At 42.1% G+C, this 20,299-nt stretch overlaps 1 protein-coding gene across 1 annotated transcript in view; it reads left to right on the top strand.

Moving 5' to 3' along the window:
• Nucleotides 1–2,066: 2,066 nt before the first annotated feature.
• Nucleotides 2,067–20,299, top strand: part of LOC133126285 (unconventional myosin-VIIa) — a 30,047-nt gene continuing 11,814 nt past the window's right edge. The window contains 28 exon segments of the mRNA XM_061238326.1: nucleotides 2,067–2,084; nucleotides 6,380–6,481; nucleotides 6,948–7,100; nucleotides 8,297–8,481; nucleotides 9,370–9,491; nucleotides 9,952–10,094; nucleotides 11,042–11,155; nucleotides 11,345–11,498; nucleotides 12,057–12,133; nucleotides 12,302–12,421; nucleotides 12,544–12,680; nucleotides 13,094–13,304; nucleotides 13,411–13,546; nucleotides 13,833–13,999; nucleotides 14,165–14,305; nucleotides 15,700–15,942; nucleotides 16,005–16,043; nucleotides 16,240–16,334; nucleotides 16,474–16,558; nucleotides 16,749–16,967; nucleotides 17,350–17,520; nucleotides 17,610–17,825; nucleotides 17,994–18,158; nucleotides 18,398–18,691; nucleotides 19,182–19,336; nucleotides 19,610–19,736; nucleotides 19,827–19,946; nucleotides 20,038–20,211. Coding sequence (XP_061094310.1) covers nucleotides 2,067–2,084; nucleotides 6,380–6,481; nucleotides 6,948–7,100; nucleotides 8,297–8,481; nucleotides 9,370–9,491; nucleotides 9,952–10,094; nucleotides 11,042–11,155; nucleotides 11,345–11,498; nucleotides 12,057–12,133; nucleotides 12,302–12,421; nucleotides 12,544–12,680; nucleotides 13,094–13,304; nucleotides 13,411–13,546; nucleotides 13,833–13,999; nucleotides 14,165–14,305; nucleotides 15,700–15,942; nucleotides 16,005–16,043; nucleotides 16,240–16,334; nucleotides 16,474–16,558; nucleotides 16,749–16,967; nucleotides 17,350–17,520; nucleotides 17,610–17,825; nucleotides 17,994–18,158; nucleotides 18,398–18,691; nucleotides 19,182–19,336; nucleotides 19,610–19,736; nucleotides 19,827–19,946; nucleotides 20,038–20,211 — 4,083 coding nt within the window.

The following is a 20,299-nucleotide window of genomic DNA, read 5'->3' on the forward strand; positions in this document are numbered from 1 at the left end:
CCTCCCCAGTATTTTTCCCTGGATTTGCTAATTAGCACCATTCTTCAGGTAGTGGATGGAAAACATAGCCAGACTTTTCCTTTCTGACCCCTGGATTTTCCAACTAGTGAAAACGCGTATGTTTCTTGAACATTTCATTTGAAAATGTAAGTCAACACAACAAATCCTCATTGAATCACGTTTGAACTGTAATATTTTCTTGTAACGGTTTCACATATTTTCTTTGTGTCTCTTAATCTCCACGGCCAGGCTCATCCTTTGCAAATGTTAAACACAAACAGTCAGATATCTTAGTTATTTACAGCATGATTGCCTCTGATAATTCAGGGAAGCATGTGTGTTTATATTCCCTCTGACGCAGGGGTCCGAAGTTCAGACCTGCTGCTCTCCACATTTATGATTTGTGCAGCTACAATCTGTTTCCTGCTGTGGGGAAAATGTCACTAGTTGTGTGCAATGTGTTGTTGAATATTTAAAAACTAAGCCACCTACTGGTACAGATACTACAGGTTATAGCTGGTAAACAGAATAACCTAGAAAAAGACAACCCTCTAACACTGTGTGAAAATGACACTGAAAACCTGGGAGGTGTAGAGAGATGAGTGAGAGAACAGGATGCACAGCAAACCATTTCTTATAATGAGACTTCAAATCTTCATATCTCAAGTAGAAAACATCTTTTTAAGTTTTGGTTTGCTAAACAAATGAAATTCTCTTACCCCATTGGCAAATCTTGAAGTTAGTCAAACTATCACTTCATTGCCAATGGTTTTGCCTTATTTAGCAAAACAATTAATAGAAGTAAAAATATAAGACAGAATAGGGACTGACTTATGTTCCGTTGTAGATGAAGGTATGGCTCACCCTCCTTTTTCCTGGATCCTGCTCGTCTTGGGCGTCTCCCCGTGTCACACGGTTGCTACAGAAAGAGCAAAGTCAAAGAGCCATAAAGCTGAGCTGTGCTCGTGGAGTTTTTTTCTTTTCCCAGGTTCAGGGCCACTGTGCGGACGCAACGGGCTCTCCGAGACGCACGTACGGCCTCCCTCCATCTCGGGTGCGAGGGCAGAGGCTCGCGAAGACCATCAGATCCGGAATTCTAGAAGGTAAAATCTTGTAAACGCTCGTGTGGATTATTTTGTCTGTTTAGAGAGGGGCCTGGAAGCTTCTAGTGGTTTTTGAGGCCGGTTCTCTGATGGCCGATCTGCAATTGTAGTTTCCTCTAGTGTCCCTCTGGGGTCTTCAACGCACTTGTCCCTGGTTCTGATTTGCACTTTATTTTACGTCGCTCTTGATAAGAGCATCTGCTAAATGACTAATCTAATATAATAAAATTACAACTGAGAAAAAAATTACAATTTAATATTTATATTTGGCCTGAAATGTATGCATACCAGATTGAAGAGGATGAAGCAACTGATTCTATAAATTTATGATATAAATGACAGTTGTTACGAAAGATTACATATCTGTAGGCTGTAGTGACATTGGTGGTGTTTTGTAGCAGACAAAATTGACCAAAAAAGGGGAAATGTTTTCCTGTAGTATTCCTGTAAACTTGTTATACAGTGATACTACATGGTACTAAATTACCATTAAAATAAAAAACTATCATGTTGCTTGAATAGAAACCTAATACTGGTTAGACGCAATGCAATATCTTTTCTGTTGTTTTACTTTGTGTAGCATTGTCTTTAGTATGTCTTTTATTTTAGCCAGTTTTCCATGTATATCTCAATTTGTATATGTGTAAACTTCACTGATGACCAAGGAGTAACCACTCTGACTGCACTACCTAAATAACTGATAAGAATCTGTAAGCCATTGCTGAATTTACAATATAGTAGCTCAGCGTTTTTAGGGTGGAGACAGGCCGCCATTTTCTTTCTGCTCTCACCACCCTCGCAACACTGTAACCACAATGGCCAGAATCTTGCCTTCAGAGTGCATGTACATGAGTAGTTGGTAGGTGAGATAAGATAAGTTGAAGTTCATATTATTAAACAATAAACGTTTAATCAATATTTTCACACTATTTTTACATGTAGGTTTGAGGACAGCATTTGAATATGGTGCTGTTAAGAAAGGTAAGTTAACCCCTTAAGTCTGTGCTGGTGAGTTTTTTTTTTTTTGCTTTTGCATTCATTACTTTTTTCAGCCTGCAATTTTCAATCACTATGATAACAGGATATACTGTTTGAAAGCATTAAAACTCACAGTTCTATCTGCATGCCATTGCTTTAGTGTCAGCAGTTCCTTATTTTGTATTATGTGAGTGGTAAAACTCAGATCTCACCTTCTCTGCATTTTGGAAATCCACATACTGCAAAAAATGAGGCAATGTCAGTGTCCTTTTCACGACAACTGTACAGCGGACCAAATGCATAATAGTTTCTCACCCTAAAAAATGTGCTAACTCAGAGAAACGGTAGAATGTTCATGGTTTACTTAGAATTCCTCTGGAGGAATTATCTTTGTTGTCTGTTTTGCCGTTGTATACATCCACAAAAGTACATGTATATACAATCCCCTCCAAATGTATTGGAACAGCAAGGTCAATTTCTTTATTTTAGCTATACACTTGAACTATACAAGACAATTGAGTTTGAAGTCAAAAGATGTACATGAGATGACGGATCCAAATTTCAGCTTTAATTTGCTGGAATTTTAATCTAGATTTGTTCAACAACATATCACTTTTTGTATCAGACCACCCAATTTGTAGGTGAACAAAAGTATTGGAACATGTGACTTTTTTTTAAGCTTATAAAAGAGTTGATCGATCAGAGCCATTGCACAAGCATTGGGGATAACGTGTAAAACAACTTAGAATGTCCTGAAAAAGAAAGAAACCGCTGGTGTACTGAGCAACAGACGTCGAACAGGTTGACCAATGAAACATCAGGAGTTGACGACAAAAACATTGTTATGAAAAACCACAAAACCTCAGTCAGTAACATCACAAACAATCTCCACAGGACATGGGTTAAGGTATCTCAATCAACTGTTCGAAGAAGTGTTAGAGAGCAGCAATATACAGGCTATACCACAAGATGCAAACCTCTTATCAGTAGTAAGAATCAGAAGGGGAGATTCAAATTGGCAAAGATCTACAGAGATAAGCCACAAAAGTTCTGGAACAAAGTTTTATGGACTGATGAGACCAAGATTAACCTCTACCAAAGTGTGGAGAAAGAAGGAATCTGCTCATGATCTAAAACATACAAGCTCACCTGTGAAGCACGGTGGATGAAGTGTCATGGCTTGGGCTTGCATGGCTGCTTCTGGAGAGAGTTCACTAACCTTTATTGATGATGTAACTCATGATGGTTGCCAACACAATGGACTTCATTAGGGAGGGAAAGTGGAAGGTTTTAGATTGGCCAAGTCAATCACCAGACCTTAACCCGATTGAGCATGCATTTAACCTCCTGAAGAGGAGATTGAAGGGAAACCCTGGAAAAAGCCTGGAAAAGCATCACAAAAGAGAATGCAATAGTTTGGTGATGTCAATGGGTCGCAGGCTTGATGCAGTTATTGCAAGCAAGGGATATGCTTCCAAATATTAAGTGATATTTACTTTCATTTACTTAAATACTCTCTGTTCCAATACTTTTGTTCACCTAAAAATTGGGTGGTCTGATACTAACGGTGCTATGTAGTTTAACGCATCTAGGTGTAAATACCAGGAAATAAAAGCTGAAATTCTGAATTATTTTTATCTCAACCCCAATTGTATTCAGTGTATTGCAAAAACAAATAATTGGCCTTGCTATTCCAATATCTTTGGAGCAGACTGCAGAACTGCTATTATCTACGTTTTGCATAGGCTCACTCGAACATGATGAGCCCAAGTACAACTGTCTTTGCACAGTGTTTGTTATTTAGTTGCAGAGAAAATGTGTTACCCCTATCCATGTGTAAGAACATTCAGTATTCAAAAAAACTTCAGCTAATCAAAAAACTGACTACAGGCATGTTATTGGAGCATGTTATAAAAGGATTTTAGCTAATTACATTATGTTTCCAACGATGTATAATGTGTTAGGCGTGCATAAAACAACAGCTTTTTTTCTCCTGTCTAACACAACTATAGTGCGGAGTCTGTTGCACAGTTCTTGAGATTTTATGCCAAAAAAATGTGAATTACTATATTTTCATCAGCATAGGTTCTCAAAATATCTTGTGCTCCAAAACATCTCCTGCGGGTGCATACGGCAGGAGGAGACACAGGCCTGTGGGAGCATGTGGTAGGAGGAGACACAGTGCTACAGGAGCACTTATCAGGAGGAGACGCAGTGCTACAGGAGCACTTAGCAGGAGGAGACACAGTGCTACAGGAGCACTTAACAGGAGGAGACGCAGTGCTACAGGAGCATGTGGCAGGAGGAGACAGAGTGCTACAGGAGCACTTAACAGGAGGAGACGCAGTGCTACAGGAGCATGTGACAGGAGGAGACACAGTGCTACAGGAGCATGTGGTAGGAGGAGACGCAGTGCTACAGGAGCACTTAGCAGGAGGAGATGCTGAGCTACAGGAGCACTTAGCAGGCGGAGACGCAGCGCTACAGGAGCATGTGGCAGGAGGAGACGCTGAGCTACAAGAGCACTTAGCAGGAGGAAACGCAGTGTTACAGGAGCATGTGGTAGGAGGAGATGCTGAGCAACAGGAGCTCTTAGCAGGAGGAGACCCAGCGCTACAGGAGCACTTAGCAGGAGGAGGCGCAGTGTTACAGGAGCATGTGACAGGAGGAGACACAGTGCTACATGAGCATGTGGTAGGAGGAGACGCAGTGCTACAGGAGCATGTGACAGGAGGAGACACAGTGCTACAGGAGCATGTGGTAGGAGGAGACGCAGTGCTACAGGAGCATGTGACAGGAGGAGACGCAGTGCTACAGGAGCACTTAGCAGGAGGAGACGCTGAGCTACAGGAGCACTTAGCAGGGGGAGAGGCTGAGCTACAGGAGCACTTAGCAGGAGGAGATGTTGAGCAACAGGAGCGCTTAGCAGGAGGAGATGCTGAGCTACAGGAGCATGTGACAGGAGGAGACGCAGTGCTACAGGAGCACTTAGCAGGAGGAGATGCTGAGCTACAGGAGCATGTGACAGGAGGAGACGCAGTGCTACAGGAGCACTTAGCAGGAGGAGATGCTGAGCTACAGGAGCATGTGACAGGAGGAGACGCAGTGCTACAGGAGCATGTGACAGGAGGAGACGCAGTGCTACAGGAGCACTTAGCAGGAGGAGATGCTGAGCTACAGGAGCATGTGACAGGAGGAGACGCAGTGCTACAGGAGCATGTGACAGGAGGAGACGCAGTGCTACAGGAGCACTTAGCAGGAGGAGAGGCAGAGCTGCAGGAGCACATGGCAGCCCTTCAAATAAAACTTCTATAAACACCACTGTACTTTATGAATGTAATATTTTGTTGCGTGACATCCTTCTGTATCTGTTTCGCAGTTCTTGCCATTTATAATCAGTCAAAGGGGAATTTTACTTTCACATGATACACATCAGCACACCCCTTCAGTCTCTCCTTCGGATTCACTCAATAAATCATTTTTAGTTTTGTTAAAATGAGGATAAGCCGTAGCTATGTTGAGAAATGTAATATGTTTGCGAAAATTTTTACACCCAGTAGATGTGTATCTTTTTAATTAATTATTTTAATTCTCGTGCTGTGTTAGAACAACAAACAACGTATCTAAAATGGCTGTTGCGCTGGCCTCAAAAAATATATGCCATATTAATATGCCATATGGAGGCTTTAATTGGACACAACATACATTGTTGTAAAGCTGATGTCCTTCACTGGATGAACTGCATTTCACTTCAATCAAAATAAATGTAATTACCCAATAATTCATCTAGTTTATTTTGCTGTTCATTGAGCAGCGTTTTTCCGCCACTGTGAGCCAAAACAATGATTTTTTTGGCTTTATCTTGTTGCTATGATGGAATAAGAATTTTTGGTGGTTAAAAATTGGCTTGGACCCATATGTCCATGCTTCCACATACACTTTATTCTCCAGTGGGTCACTGTAGTTGCATATGAGGCTAGAGGGTGCTCTTTGACTGGTGAACTAGGGTACAGCAGTGGCACTTAGGAAACATATATTTTTAACCCTTTACCTGCGTTGCTTAGTAATGAATTAGGAAGAAACATGTTAATGTTTCCTTTAATCCTGTGTTTGCAGGAGCACTGAATGTCTGAGTCAAGCAGTCACGCCCTCGTCATGGCTTACGTGAAGGGGTTAAAGACTTAAATTCAACAAGCATCTTCAATCATTCTGCATAATCTTTAATTGTCCATGGAAGTATTAGTAGGTACTGACTGCCGTCACATTCAGAGTGACCATCTGGATCTGTTACCACACAGGGGGATTACGTCTGGGTGGATTCTAGTACCGGGGTGCCGATTGGTGCACAGATCCAACTGACAGACACCGGACAACTCCAAATTATCGACGATGAAGGAAAGGTACGTGACCACAGAGACATCATCTCATTGATCTGAATGGCTTTTCTTGGTCTATAAGACAAACCCATCCATCCATCCATCCATCCATCCATTATCTGAACCCGCTTATCCTGAACAGGGTCGCAGGGGGGCTGGAGCCTATCCCAGCATACATTGGGCGAAAGGCAGGAATATACCCTGGACGGTCGCCAGTCCATCGCAGGGCACACACACCATTCACTCACACACTCATACCTATGGGCAATTTTAGACTCTCCAATCAGCCTAACCTGCATGTCTTTGGACTGTGGGAGGAAACCGGAGTACCCGGAGGAAACCCACGCAGACACGGGGAGAACATGCAAACTCCGCACAGAGAGGCCCCGGCCGACGGGGATTCGAACCCAGGACCTCCTTGCTGTGAGGCGGCAGTGCTACCCACTGCACCATCCGTGCCATAAGACAAGCCCTCTCAATGTAATTTCAGGAGCAACTGATCACCAAAAAGAATGAGGGCACCGTCAGACCTATGCACCCTACCTCTGTGAACGGGGTGGATGACATGATTCGCTTGGGGGACCTTAACGAAGCTGGACTCCTCCGAAATCTTTTGGTCCGACATAAAGAAGGAATAATATACGTAAGTTTCCCTCGTCTATGTGTTACTGAAATCATTGCATTCCGTTTCATGGAATATAATGTACATTCTGCACTTCTGAAATCAGATGTTTGGCATATGAATCACTTGTGAATTGTTGTGGGCACTAAAAGAACGGTAACTGTAATCTGATTTGTCATATATGCAATGGGACACATTTTTCAGCAGTCATAAAATCGTTGATAAAAGTGATTAAATTGTTGTGATAGGCACTAAAAGAATGGTAACTGTAATCTGATTCGTCATATACGCAGTGGGACCAATTTTTCAGCTGTCAAAAAACAGCTGATTAATAATTGTTATAAACATAACAAAAAAAATTTCAAAATCCCTGTCCCAGTGATATCCAGTAGACTGTGCTACTTTGTCAATCACCGTATAGTGTTTCTCCGGAGGCCGCTAAATTATTGCTGAAGGAATGAATTACATGTTATTTGTACTGTTTCTGGGAATACATCCCAGTGTTTACTGAACTATAAATTACAAGGGATCTTACTGAATGAAGAGCAAGGAGCTGCTGCCAGAATTTGTAATGCAGAGGCGAGCAAAGGCAAGCGTGTTACTGAATGCTGTCCTTTTTTAACGTAATCCCCCAAAATGAGGAAAAGTACACCATTCACCTCTGATGTAGACCTCGGGATACAGCAGAGCGAATTCCACGGTGACGTTACAACTGCTGGATATTTGTGTGGTAAAGCCCAATACAGCTACATAATAGAGTTATGGACACCTGAGGGTTATAAAAGCATATGTCAGTCTCTTATGTATCTGTATTGGGCTTTACCGCCCGTTGTAACCTCAGTCATCATGGAATTCTCATGAGAAATTCTGAGCCCAATTTCTTGGGTGTAGGGAGTGCTGCCTGTAGTCCGCTACCACCGCCGTGCATTGATGTGGATGATAAAGCAAAGGTGTTCCTCTCATCTTCTCGTTTTCAACCGGGGGTCCACCGACCCCTGAGGGTCCTATGAAGGTACATTAGGGGATCTCTGGCCAGACTTAATGAACAATGGCTGTATAAAGTATTGTTTTGGGAAAATATTTAAAAATATGAAGACTTCGAAAAAAAAATATTCAAACACCTACTCAATATGAATGCTTTGCCTGTAGACACTGGGCACCTCCTGGCCTGTCAGTGTTCCTGTGCAGTAAAGCCAATGGCCATGTGCTCCATTCAGACCTACACAGGCTCCATCCTCGTGGCTGTCAACCCCTACCAGGTGCTGCCCATCTACACGAATGAGCAGGTACAGCTCTACACGGACCGCAGGCTGGGCGAGCTGCCCCCACACGTCTTCGCCCTCGCCGACAGCTGCTTCTTCAACATGCGTCGTCACCGCAAGGACCAGTGCTGCATCATCAGGTCTGTTGTTACCCCCACCAACCCCCCATTACATTACATTTACATTAATGGCGTTTGGCAGACACTCTTATCCAGAGCGACGTACAACAAAGTGCAAAGTGCATACCCATAACCAGGGATAAGTGCGCTGAAAGACCCTACAGGACACCTCCGCCATCCTCTCCTCTCTCTCCTCCTCTCCTCCCCAATCCACTCTGATTCAAGCCGGCCAAGATACACTCAGTGAGCACTTTATTAGGTTTTTATTACTTATTTTTAAGACTTAATCTAAAGCTGCTGTAGCCTCTCCAGGTTTGATGTGTTGTGTGTTCAGAGATGCTCTTCTGCATACCACTGTTGTAATGTGTGGTTATTTGCGTTACTTTCACCTTCCTGTCAGTCTTGACCAGCCTGGCCATTCTCCTCTGATCTCTCTCATTACGAAGGCATTTCTGCCCGCAGAACTGCTGCTCACTGGATGTTTTTTTATGTTTTTCACACCATTTTCTACAAACTCTAGAGACTGTTGTGCCTGACAATTCCAGGAGATCAGCAGTTTCTGAGATACTTAAACCACCCTGTCTGGCACCAACAATCATTTCACGGTCAAATTGATTTAGATCACATTTGTTCCACATTCTGATGGTTGTTGTGAACATTAACTGAAGTTGCTGACCTGTATCTGCATGACTGTATGCACTGCACTGCTGCCACATGATCGGCTGATTAGATGATCGCATGAATAAGTGGTTGCACCTGTGTTCCTAATAAAGTGCTCAGAGTGTATAACCCCTTTAAGGTTTGAAAGGCCTTGTATTGAAAAGTGTTGTGCTGTCCTTGAACTGTCTACTTCTTTAAATTTTCAAGCTGTATAGTACCAGTCATTTCACCTTCTGTCGTCTCTGTCAGCGGGGAGTCTGGAGCGGGAAAGACCGAGAGCACCAAACTGATGCTGCAGTTCCTCGCCTCAGTCAGCGGCCAGCACTCTTGGATAGAGCAGCAGATCCTGGAGGCAAACCCCATTCTGGAAGGTATGCAGCTAACTTAACTTAATCTGCACACTGTTAATTTTAAAAGAATACACCAACATTTTGGGAAACGTTTTTCTGACTGACCAAGACAAGATGTTCGATCTGCTGGTTGGTTTGTTTACAAGTGAGTGAGTGCACTTTGTACCTGATCTAGCTCTACCTTCAGAAGATGTGCAGATCACCGTGCTCCACCAACAGAAGGATACATGTGTGTATTTCAAATAAGATGGCTTCAGAGTTGCTTTAAGGTGTATTTCTTCACTTTGAAGGAAGTAGGCTTCTGGCTCCTATGGCTTCAAGTCTTTATGCTAAGCTAACTCGTTATGCTAACATGGAAACCAAGCCAGTGAATGCATAAAAATGAAAATTAAATAGGACTGCAAAATAAATTTTGTTGTATTCCTTTAAGGGCATCTATATTATGTGGTCAATGATTAATGCCACGTCAATGTTCCTGTAGCTTTTGGTAATGCGAAGACGGTCCGCAATGACAACTCCAGCCGATTTGGGAAGTACATTGACATCCACTTCAACAAGGCCGGGGCAATCGAGGGGGCTAAAATTGAGCAGTATCTGCTGGAGAAGTCTCGTGTCTGCCGCCAGGTAAAGCAAGCAGTGGGCCCCCTCTAAACTTTGCATAAATGAAATAATGCGACTATGGAAAAAGTATTGGACTAACATATGATGTTTTTCTCCAGTTGTGGTTCCCAACTTTTGGAGATCACTTCAGCCCTAACAAAGTGCTCCGCATTCAACAGCTAGATATCTCAAGCTTCTTATTAGTAGAATCAGGTGTGCCAAAATAGGGTTGAAATGAAAACCTACAGGGCAGTAGATCTCCAGGAACAGGGTTGGGAACCACTTATATTATGGCATATAGTTTATACATTTTGTCCATAGGGGGCGAAAGTATTTACATTTTATCTTTAGAACTTAAAATGTGATTTAATGGGGTTATGTGCACAAGTGCTTTCAATCTGTCCATGTCATGTTATCTATCCTGATTAAATAGTGTCTTTATCATCTGCACAAGGGGCAGGGAATCAGCTGATAATCATATAGCTGATAGTCTGTTGCATTGCAGTTTGGGATATTTGTGCAATCCCTGTAATTAGCATACCATTGGGCTCATTCCAATCACTTTTTTTTTCTTTTGCTTGCTCCTGACCTGGAAATTAATTGAGGACATTTCAGCCCATTCAATGTTCCTTCTAGGAGCTTGAATTAGAAGTTAGGAACTCCAAATCTTGCCTTTGAGTAAGGAAACGTAGGCAAATCCTTTGCAGAAGTATTTTTTCGGAAAGCATGACATATAAATGATCAACCTGTGGATCCACCTTTCTCCATCTGCCTCAGACTGATGTTTGAAGGAGCAAGGACATTCCATTTGCGTAATTGTATGTAATTAACTTTTTCGGGATTTCCCCGTCTTCGCTTCTATTTCTAGCCTCTTTTGCTAGCCAGGTAGGACTAGAAAAAGGAGCATGGAAAAGAGGAGAAAAATAGGCGATTGGAATGAGCCCATTATTCACAATAGCTATCTCATGCAGGCTGCAGAAGAGCGGAATTACCACATCTTTTACTGCATGCTTATGGGAATGACTGCGGAGCAGAAGAAGATTCTTTCCTTAGGAACCGCCTCTGAATTCAACTACCTGACAATGGTAACCTCAAATTCCATTTTCCGTTTGCTGACCTTTTGCCCAGCAAAGTGCTTGAATAATAAGGCAGAATACAAATTATGAGCTTGTAAGATTTTTTAAAATTTATAAAAGTGCCAAAGAATTTCTATTATAACCAAAGACAATTGTGTTTACAACAAAAAGGGGAATTCGGTTAACTGTCCGTTGCAGGGGAAGTGCACCAGCTGTGAAGGGCGGGATGACCTTAAGGAATACGCCCACTTCCGCTCGGCCATGAAGATTTTAATGTTCACAGAAAATAATTCTTGGGAAATCTCGAAATTGCTGGCTGCACTCCTCCACCTGGGCAATGTAGACTTTGAAGGTAGCCAAAAGCTTGAACTTTTTAACATCTTCAGACTCCTTTAATCCATTTGTTCTGTTTACTTATCATTTATTTATGCAAAGTAAATGCATTAACTTTATCTCAATTCCCAATTCCGATGAATGTAACTGGTATATATGGTTAATGGTTGCCATTTACCACTGCTTGATCACATTTAACATTGTAAATGTTATTAATTCATGTGATAAAAATGTGATTTATATAATGACATAAATATTATTTTTCATCTTTACCATATTCAAAGAAACCATAAAACCATGAAGCAAATAGAGATGATGACCAATACATAGAAACCAGTTTATACTGGCTTAGTCATTAGTTATGAAATACTTCTTTCAATAGAGATGTTAACCTTGAAGCCTTTTCATACACACTTCCTAAAATGTACATTTTATGTAAATTGGAAAAAGCTCTGAAAATTGTCATTCCTCTTTTACTAAAAGTTTCAAACAGGTCAGTTTGACCGAAACTGAACACAAGGGTTAAACTTCTGAAGCTGCTTGATTGATAATTGTTGAATGTTTTTCTGCTTATTAGCCACCATCCTGAATAACATGGAGAGCTGCGACCTTCTGACCTCTTCTCATTTCAACATGGTCGCCAAGTTGCTGGAGGTAATTTTTTGTTACTTAATGTTTCTTTGTACATAACATGGAAATCTGCGACATTCTGACCTCTTCTCATTTCAACATGGACGCCAAGTTGCTGGAGGTAATTTTTTGTTACTTAATGTTTCTTTGTACATTTGATTGTGACTGATGCCAATATTTGGTCTCCCTTAGGTAAAGCCCAAGGCTTTGGAAGCTAGTTTGACACACCATTCCTTCATGACCAACCGAGAGAGTGTCTCCAAACCACTGAGTTCTTCACAGGCTATGGATGGCAGGGATGCCTTTGTCAAGGTAGCGTATGTGCCACACTCACAATGTAGGAGTTTTCCCATCAAAAAAGTTCTGATTCTCTCAGAAAATCCATAGGCTTGACCTGCTTTATGGTCATGTTCACAGAGTGTATCTCTTAACAGGCCATCTACGGTAAGCTGTTTGTATGGATCGTGGAGAAGATCAACAGTGCCATTTTCAAGCCCCCTCCAGAGGAATCTGTCAGGCAATCCATTGGCTTGCTGGATATCTTTGGCTTTGAGAACTTCACTCAGAACAGGTGTGCATAGAATACTCCAGACATATATTGCATGCAGATTTTTTCATCCTACTTCATGCTTTAAATCAACACCTTTCCACAGCAGAATAAATCTGTGCGGGAGCAAGAGGAATTCTGTTCTCAAATGTATTTCTTAAGAGCTCAACTTTTCCCATTAAAGTAGCGCCATACAGTCTAGGTGTAGGACACAAAGTAATATTTTAAATGTCAAATTTCAAATGATATAATATTTAGAAGCATTATAAATGTTTTTAAAGCAGTGCAATGACTGTATTAGAATTATTTGCCTAGTGGAGGGGTTGTGAATTAATGGGGAAATGAGGCATGTGGAAGAATGTGTTGGGTTATTCAACTCATTACGCAGCATCTGGAATTGTATCGCTTTGCATAACGTTGGCTTTTGTGTGCCCCAGCTTTGAGCAGCTGTGCATCAACTTTGCCAATGAGCAGCTGCAGCAGTTCTTCGTGAAGCACGTCTTCAAGTTGGAGCAGGAAGAGTACGCCCGCGAAAACATTGTCTGGAAGCACATCGACTTCAACGACAACCAGCGCACATTGGACCTGCTGGCCAACAAGTCCCTCAACATCCTAGCGCTTATTGATGAGGAGAGCCTCTTCCCCAAAGTACCTACATGCTTAACAGCATCTTGCTCTTTTTGTTGAAATTTAAAGTCATAGTTTGTTTCAAGAGGTCCACGTCTTCAATCTATGTTTCATCTGTTTTGTTCAGGGAACCGACACCACCATGTTGAACAAGATGAACCAGGTGCATGGGAAGAGTCAGATATATATTCCTCCCAAGAACAACCATGAAACCCAGTTTGGAATTCAGCATTTTGCAGGAGCAGTCTACTACAATGCTAAGGGTACGCTATTTGGCTAATTGGGCCTAAAAAGTGCTTTCACCCAAATCTGTCCCTTTGGGGATTGTTTAAGGGTTTAAAAATGTTAAAGTATTAGGATCCACACTGGATTGTGAAAACCTTTATTTCAGCGTATTTATCAAATGGAAGTGTCTTAAAGGGTGGAGATACATGTTAACATGGTAAAGTACTCATGTGTTTCTGTGATGTCTACATCCTGTGTGTTTGCCTACACTAAAAGTTAAAGGTCAGACACAATGTGTCATCTTGTTCCTTGTCCTGTGTGCAGGTTTCCTGGAGAAAAACAGAGATGCTCTAAGTTCAGATTTCATGCAGCTGGTTGAGACATCATCCAACAAGCTCCTCAAGGAAATTTTCCAAACTGACCTCACTTCAAATGGAATAAAGAACAGCTCCAACCCAAAGCTCATAATGACCCCGACAAACTCTCTACGGGTGAGTTAAGAGTCAAATATTGAGACTGTGGTCAAGAGTTCTCAAAATGAGTGTCCCATAATCCCTGGCCCTTTAGATGGTTTCCCAGCTGAGATATCTATGTTCACCTATTTATAAAGGATCTAATGAAACACTAAGCATTTTCAGATCTGTCTCTCCCCACAGCAAGCTGCAGATACAAAAAAGCGCATGCAGACATTGAGCAGTCAGTTCCGTCAGTCTTTGGAGTCCTTGATGAAGACCCTTGCTGCCTGCCAGCCGTACTTCATTCGCTGCATCAAACCAAATGATTTTAAGAAGCCCATGGTAAATCATGAAATGAGAGATTTATGAATCCTGGTTAATCATGTACTGATTCCTGATCCTTTTCATATTTGCTGCCCCAAAATTTACATTTAATCTAAATTTGAAAAGGCTTGGTCTAGTCCTCAATACCTGTTCACTTACAAATATATCCTTGAACAAATAATAATAATAATATTATATGATAATATAATAATTTCAATAATATTTGAGTTCTTGATGTAGATTAAAGATGTAGATTAGATATTCTATTCTTTTCAACACTGAGTTATTATGAAGTGCCAGAGGCTACAAAGGATTAAGTGTCTGTATTGTCAGGTTCCAATTAGTAAACATCAATATAGCCTTTTCATCAAGCATCTTGTTTAATTTGGTAGCAAAGCACCAAGGGTATATAGGGCCCCCATTATTTTTGCTAGGATTGTTAGGGGGCCAAGCACCAAGGGTGCTATTTTTTGCTAGGATTCTTCTTCTCTTTCTCATTCTTCTTCTTCTCCTTATTTTCTTCTCCTTCTTCTCCTTCTCCTTTCTCATTCTTCTTCTTCTCCTCCTTCTCCTTCCTCCTTCTCCTTCCTCCTTCTCCTCACAAAATGCAACAGTCATGTCCGGTATGGTCATCTGATTTCACATACACGCACCAAATTCTTGCCACATGCTGTACCATATTAGATTTTCTGTCATTTTCATTTTAACAACTTGAAACTATTTAACAACAGTTTAAATTTAACTAAATTGGCTGACCGTGCCAAAATTATGAGTATTGCCCAAAATGTAGATTGACTTTTAGCAATATTTCAGTGGATGATAGAAACCCATATTGTGGATGAGCATGTGCAATCATAATGCAGCCAATAAGGGGGACTTTTTGTAAAATGCTCATTTGCATTGGCTCTATAAGCACAAATATACATACATTATATTTGACTGGAACTCTCAGACTGCTTACCTGCAACAGTCCTGAAAACACACATCCCCCTCCGTCCAAGATTGTGAATAATTATGAATATGTGTAAAACGCACAGTATATACTAGACTAAATATGCAGACTATAGACTGATTTATTCCCCACCAGAGGTCAATTAACATTATACAAGTGAATTAGTGTAAAACTCACTCCAAAGGTGGTATGGATGGTATTTAAATTAGGTGGGCAGTCCATGACGAAGGACCTCCCAATGAGCACTTGACATCACTGCTTGCAGCTATATTTCTAATTATGTTTCATTTTGTAATCTCTATCTGACACACAAATATTCACCTGATTACAGTATAATTGTTTTTATATACAGCATAAACACAGATTCAATACTCAACAATAAAATTTGCAATTCAGTATTAGATTGAATATATCTCAGGCCATATTTTTCTTGTCTAAATGAATTTATTTCTCGTCATAGCTTTTTGACAGGGAGTTATGCATACGTCAGCTGCGTTACTCTGGGATGATGGAGACCATTCGGATCCGAAAATCAGGGTATCCAATCCGCCACACTTTTCAGGAATTCCTTGAGCGCTACCGCGTTCTCCTGAAAACCTCTGTGTGTGACCCCCAAAAGGTGAGGGAAGGCTTTGCTTTTCAACTGCACATCACATATTTGGCTGTAGTTGCTCTTCTCTCACAATCAAATAAATTTCCATTTGTTTGCAGGAACCAGCAGAGAAATGCTGTGACTTCATTTGTCAGTCTGTCATTAGCGAAGAGGGCGACTGGAAAATGGGCAAGACAAAGATCTTTCTCAAGGTGCCCTCTCACTTCAGTCCCAAAGCCTGAGTTACCAAATTTAAGACCTGATTGAAAAGGATGCTTTACTTATCTCAGCTTTTTATTTATTATTTTGACCATTACCGATAGTGAAAAAAACATTACAATAACTCTGTTAGCTGGAAACGTTTGACTGGAAATGCATCAGCAGGCACTCACTCCAAGTCTTTTGTAGGATTGCCATGACACCATGCTAGAGCTGGAGAGGGACAGTGCAATCCACGAGAAAGCCCTGCTCATTCAGAAGGTCCTTCGGGGATACAAACACAGGTAAGAACTGCGCTTCAATGGTTTCATTGCATTTGTGATCATTTAAAAAATGTGCTAATTCCTATATCCTCAACTTGTGATGCTTGTTGTACTCAAGCAACTTCATTTGCATTGATACATTTTCCTTTGTCGCCTGCAGGAGTCGCTTTCTGAAACAAAAGGCAGCTGCATTGGTTCTGCAGAAGTATTGGCGCGGGCATAAAAGCAGAAAACTGTACAGAGCTGTAAGTTTGCATTTAATACAAAAAAAGCGGCAAGAGGGGAGAATAATCGTTGAGAATAATCGCTTTCTCTTAATTATGTTCATCCACACATCCATATGACTTTTCTGAGAACGTAAATATAATATGCTTATTAGATTGTATGGTAATTGAGTATAATATAATCTAAACTGTGTTGCCCGTGTGTTCCCAGGTCAGGCTTGGCTTTGCCCGACTGCAGGCTAAGGTCCGTGGTCGGCAGCTCCACCACACCTACAATCAGAAACGAGCGGCTGCCATTGTACTGCAGGCCCAGACTCGAGGGTACCTGATGAGGAAAGACTGGAAGCGGAAGAAGGAGGCCGTGAGGCTTCTGCAGGCCCACACACGAGGAATGCTAGCCAGGAACGCCGTCAAGAGAATGAAGAAAGCTGTGAGTTTCTACTCTGAAAACTTTATTCTGTCTCACCGTGTGGAGCTTTATCCCTTTGAGGCGCTTAATTTCGCCACCAGCCAACGGTTACGAAGACATTATTTAGGAAATGTCTTGCGATATGTCCAGTTTTGCAAGTTTCGTTTTGATTTCTGACTTAGCGAAGTTACTGTATTTAATATAATGCTTCCAAGCATAAACTCTTTTTTATGACACTCCTTTTTTTGGAATGTTTTTTAGACCTTGATTTCTACATCTTGATGTCATTCTAATCACATATTTCTGATCTTACATGTTAAAGGGTAAGTCTTCCTTGGTTTGGTATCATGGCGTTCTGTTTCCCTGGCAGGCCTTCCTCTCAGCCCAGGAGCGCAGGGCTGAGGAATTGGCTGCTCGTGAGAGGCAGAAACGTCTGGAGGAGGTGCTCAGGCAGAAGCGGGAGAAGCTGGTCCAATCCGATTCCATCACCGACCAGGAGATGGTGGACAACATCTTTGGCTTTTTGCCCAGCATGGTCGGGGGCCAGGAGGGACAAGCCCCTGTGGGCTTTGAGGTCAGCTTCCCAAAACTCAAAACAAAACGGCGTTGGCTACATCAGAGTTTATTAGTTGGATTGTTAGTGATACTCTTTTTCGTCTCAAGGACCTGGAAGGCAAACGGACAGTGCTGGAAGAAGTGGACCTGGATGATGCCCCCATGATGGAGGAGCTTCAGGAGGAGGAGGACTACGACGACCTGGACAACTTCTCCTTCTTCAAATTTGCTTCGATGTACTTCCAGGGCTCAGCCACACCCTCCCATATCCGCCAGAGGCTGCGGCAACCGTTGCTGTACCACGATGATGAGGCAGATGTTATGGTAACTTCATAGCAGCCTGCTTTAATATTCCTAATGTGGTCTTTGGACCCCCTGGTCTCTTAAGGTCCTACCACGATGCCATAATCTCAATCTCTGTTATGAATTGTTCTAGCTTTGTAGTTGGTTTACTGTGTATGTCAGGTTTCTGAGTTAATTTGTTCTTTTCAGGCCTCTCTGACAGTGTGGTGGATCATATTGAGGTTTATGGGAGACATTCCAGAGCCAAAGCAGAAGGTTGTTCAGGGCACATCCACTGGGGCCAACGAGTCTGTTCAGCAGAATCTGGGCCCAAGACAGAGCAGACGCCTCAGCCACTTGGTTGGAATTGATCAGGTGCACACTTTAGATGATCGACATCTTTCTTCTCATGAATGCTTCTGCTCGTTATCTCCCACTATTGATATGTAGTGTCTTCCTATAGATTTAGCTTTTTAAGATATTTGAAGGAAAACAGTCAAAGGCTTTGGGTATTTATTAATCTGCTTGAATGTCGGTGCCTTTTTTACAACAGAAAACCCACCGCTTGAGACTGCGCTATAATTACTTTGTATTGTTTTGAATTCTCATTATAGAAATTGTTAAGGAATAAAAAATCCAGAAAAGTCTCCACAATTCCAGAGGAAGTGGTGCTGAATAGAAAAACCTCCACTATCCCGGAAGAAGGGACCAAAAACCGCAAGCTTTCCTCAATTTCTGAGCTGGTATGGAGAAGAAAACCTTCCACAATTGCGGAGGAGCCATCAGTTAACAGGAAAGGATCCACAATGCCAGAGGATGTCCCGCGGAACCGAAAGCTTTCCTCAATGTCTGAGCTGGTGGGAAGGAAAAGAAAACCTTCCACAATCCCAGAAGAAATTCAAGAGGAGGTAGCTGTAGCTTTGTACCACATCCACAGCTGTAGGAATAGCTTTGTTTTCAAAGATCAGACTTTATGCCTTTTCTTGAACCCTGAAGCTTTACATAACATCATTTCAGGTATTGCAGGGTATTTCTGTTAAATGTATAATTGAAACTTGTGACCAAAGCCCTTAGCTATGATAAACTGTAACCAAGACTGTGTTAGGACCCAGTTTCTTGAATGTCACACCAGCCAGCGGGAAAATCACCTAAATACCCCTGGAGGCCTTGATGCACATGTCCATCTCCATGTCCACACCTGCTATTAGTCTTGCCCAACACTTTGTGGCACAGTGAGGCCAGGGACCTATACTCCCTTGGACATTGATCTCTGGATACACAATTAGGCCCCAAGGGAGCCAAGCTTCACCTGCTATACAAAATCATTGATCAATACACATGCTTAACTACACATCTCCAGACCCATCAACTGTTGACAGGTGTTGCTTACGTTTTCAGGCCGAGGAGGATGCGTCCACTCAGCCTACAGTTCAGACTGTGAATGTGGATGATGAGGTGCTTGCTGGAGAGGGCCCCACCTTGGATCGCCCGTTGACCTCCCTGGAAAAGATTCACATCATTGTGGGATACGGCATAGTCCGGCGTGACCTTCGGTAATAAAGGAACGTATTTGTTGCTGTGAAAACCAGCTTGTCAAGCTGGTCATAAGCTGGTCTAGCTGAGTTTTAGCTGGTCGACCAGCATGGTCAAACTGGTTATCCAGCTACCAGCTGTTTCAAAACCTAGCTTGAGCTGCTTTTTTTCAGCCGGGTGAAATTCTCCCTTGAGGAGAAGTTGAGCTAATTGCAGAAATAGGATTTTTCAGAAAATGAAATTAATCAAGAGAACTCGCAGTGATCTCCAGTGTTTGTTTTTCATTGCCGAAGGGATGAGATCTACTGTCAGATCTGCAAGCAGCTGGTGGAGAATAAGAGTCGGAGCAGTTATGTCCGTGGCTGGATCCTCCTGTCCATCTGTTTTGGAATCTTCCCTCCGACTGAGCGCTTCCTCAAAGTTGGTGAATCTTGCAATGCTGTGGAATGACTTTGTAAAATTACACAGGTTCATTATTTTCCTAAGAAACTTTCTTTGTTCTCATCATAGTACCTCCAAAACTTCATTCGTTCCGGCCCATCTGGCTATGCGCCCTACTGTGCTGAGAGACTGCGGCGCACTGCAGCCAATGGAGTACGTGGGGAGCCCCCAAGCTGGTTAGAGCTGCAGGTCAGATAATAGATGATATTTTTGTAAAAGTAAATGTGTATAGCTGTGGCATCCCCTATTTAATTGCTGAATCTTTCCCTTTTGTTGCCAGGCCACCAAGACCAAGAGGCCAATGGTTGTGTCGGTGACCCTGATGGATGGCCGCACTATCAGCATCCCTGTGGATTCTGCCACAACCTCCAGGGAAATTAGCCAGTTCCTGGCACAGAAAGTCAAACTCAAAGACACTTTTGGCTTCTCGGTATACGTTGCAATTTACGATAAGGTAACAGAAGTGCTTTGTATCTTTTCCAGGCATGCAGTACAGTGCAGTCCATAAGTATTTGGACAGTTGGACAATTTCTGTTCTTTTC

The sequence above is a fragment of the Conger conger genome, chromosome 4, assembly GCF_963514075.1.
Source record: "Conger conger chromosome 4, fConCon1.1, whole genome shotgun sequence".
NCBI classification, from domain to species: domain Eukaryota; kingdom Metazoa; phylum Chordata; class Actinopteri; order Anguilliformes; family Congridae; genus Conger; species Conger conger.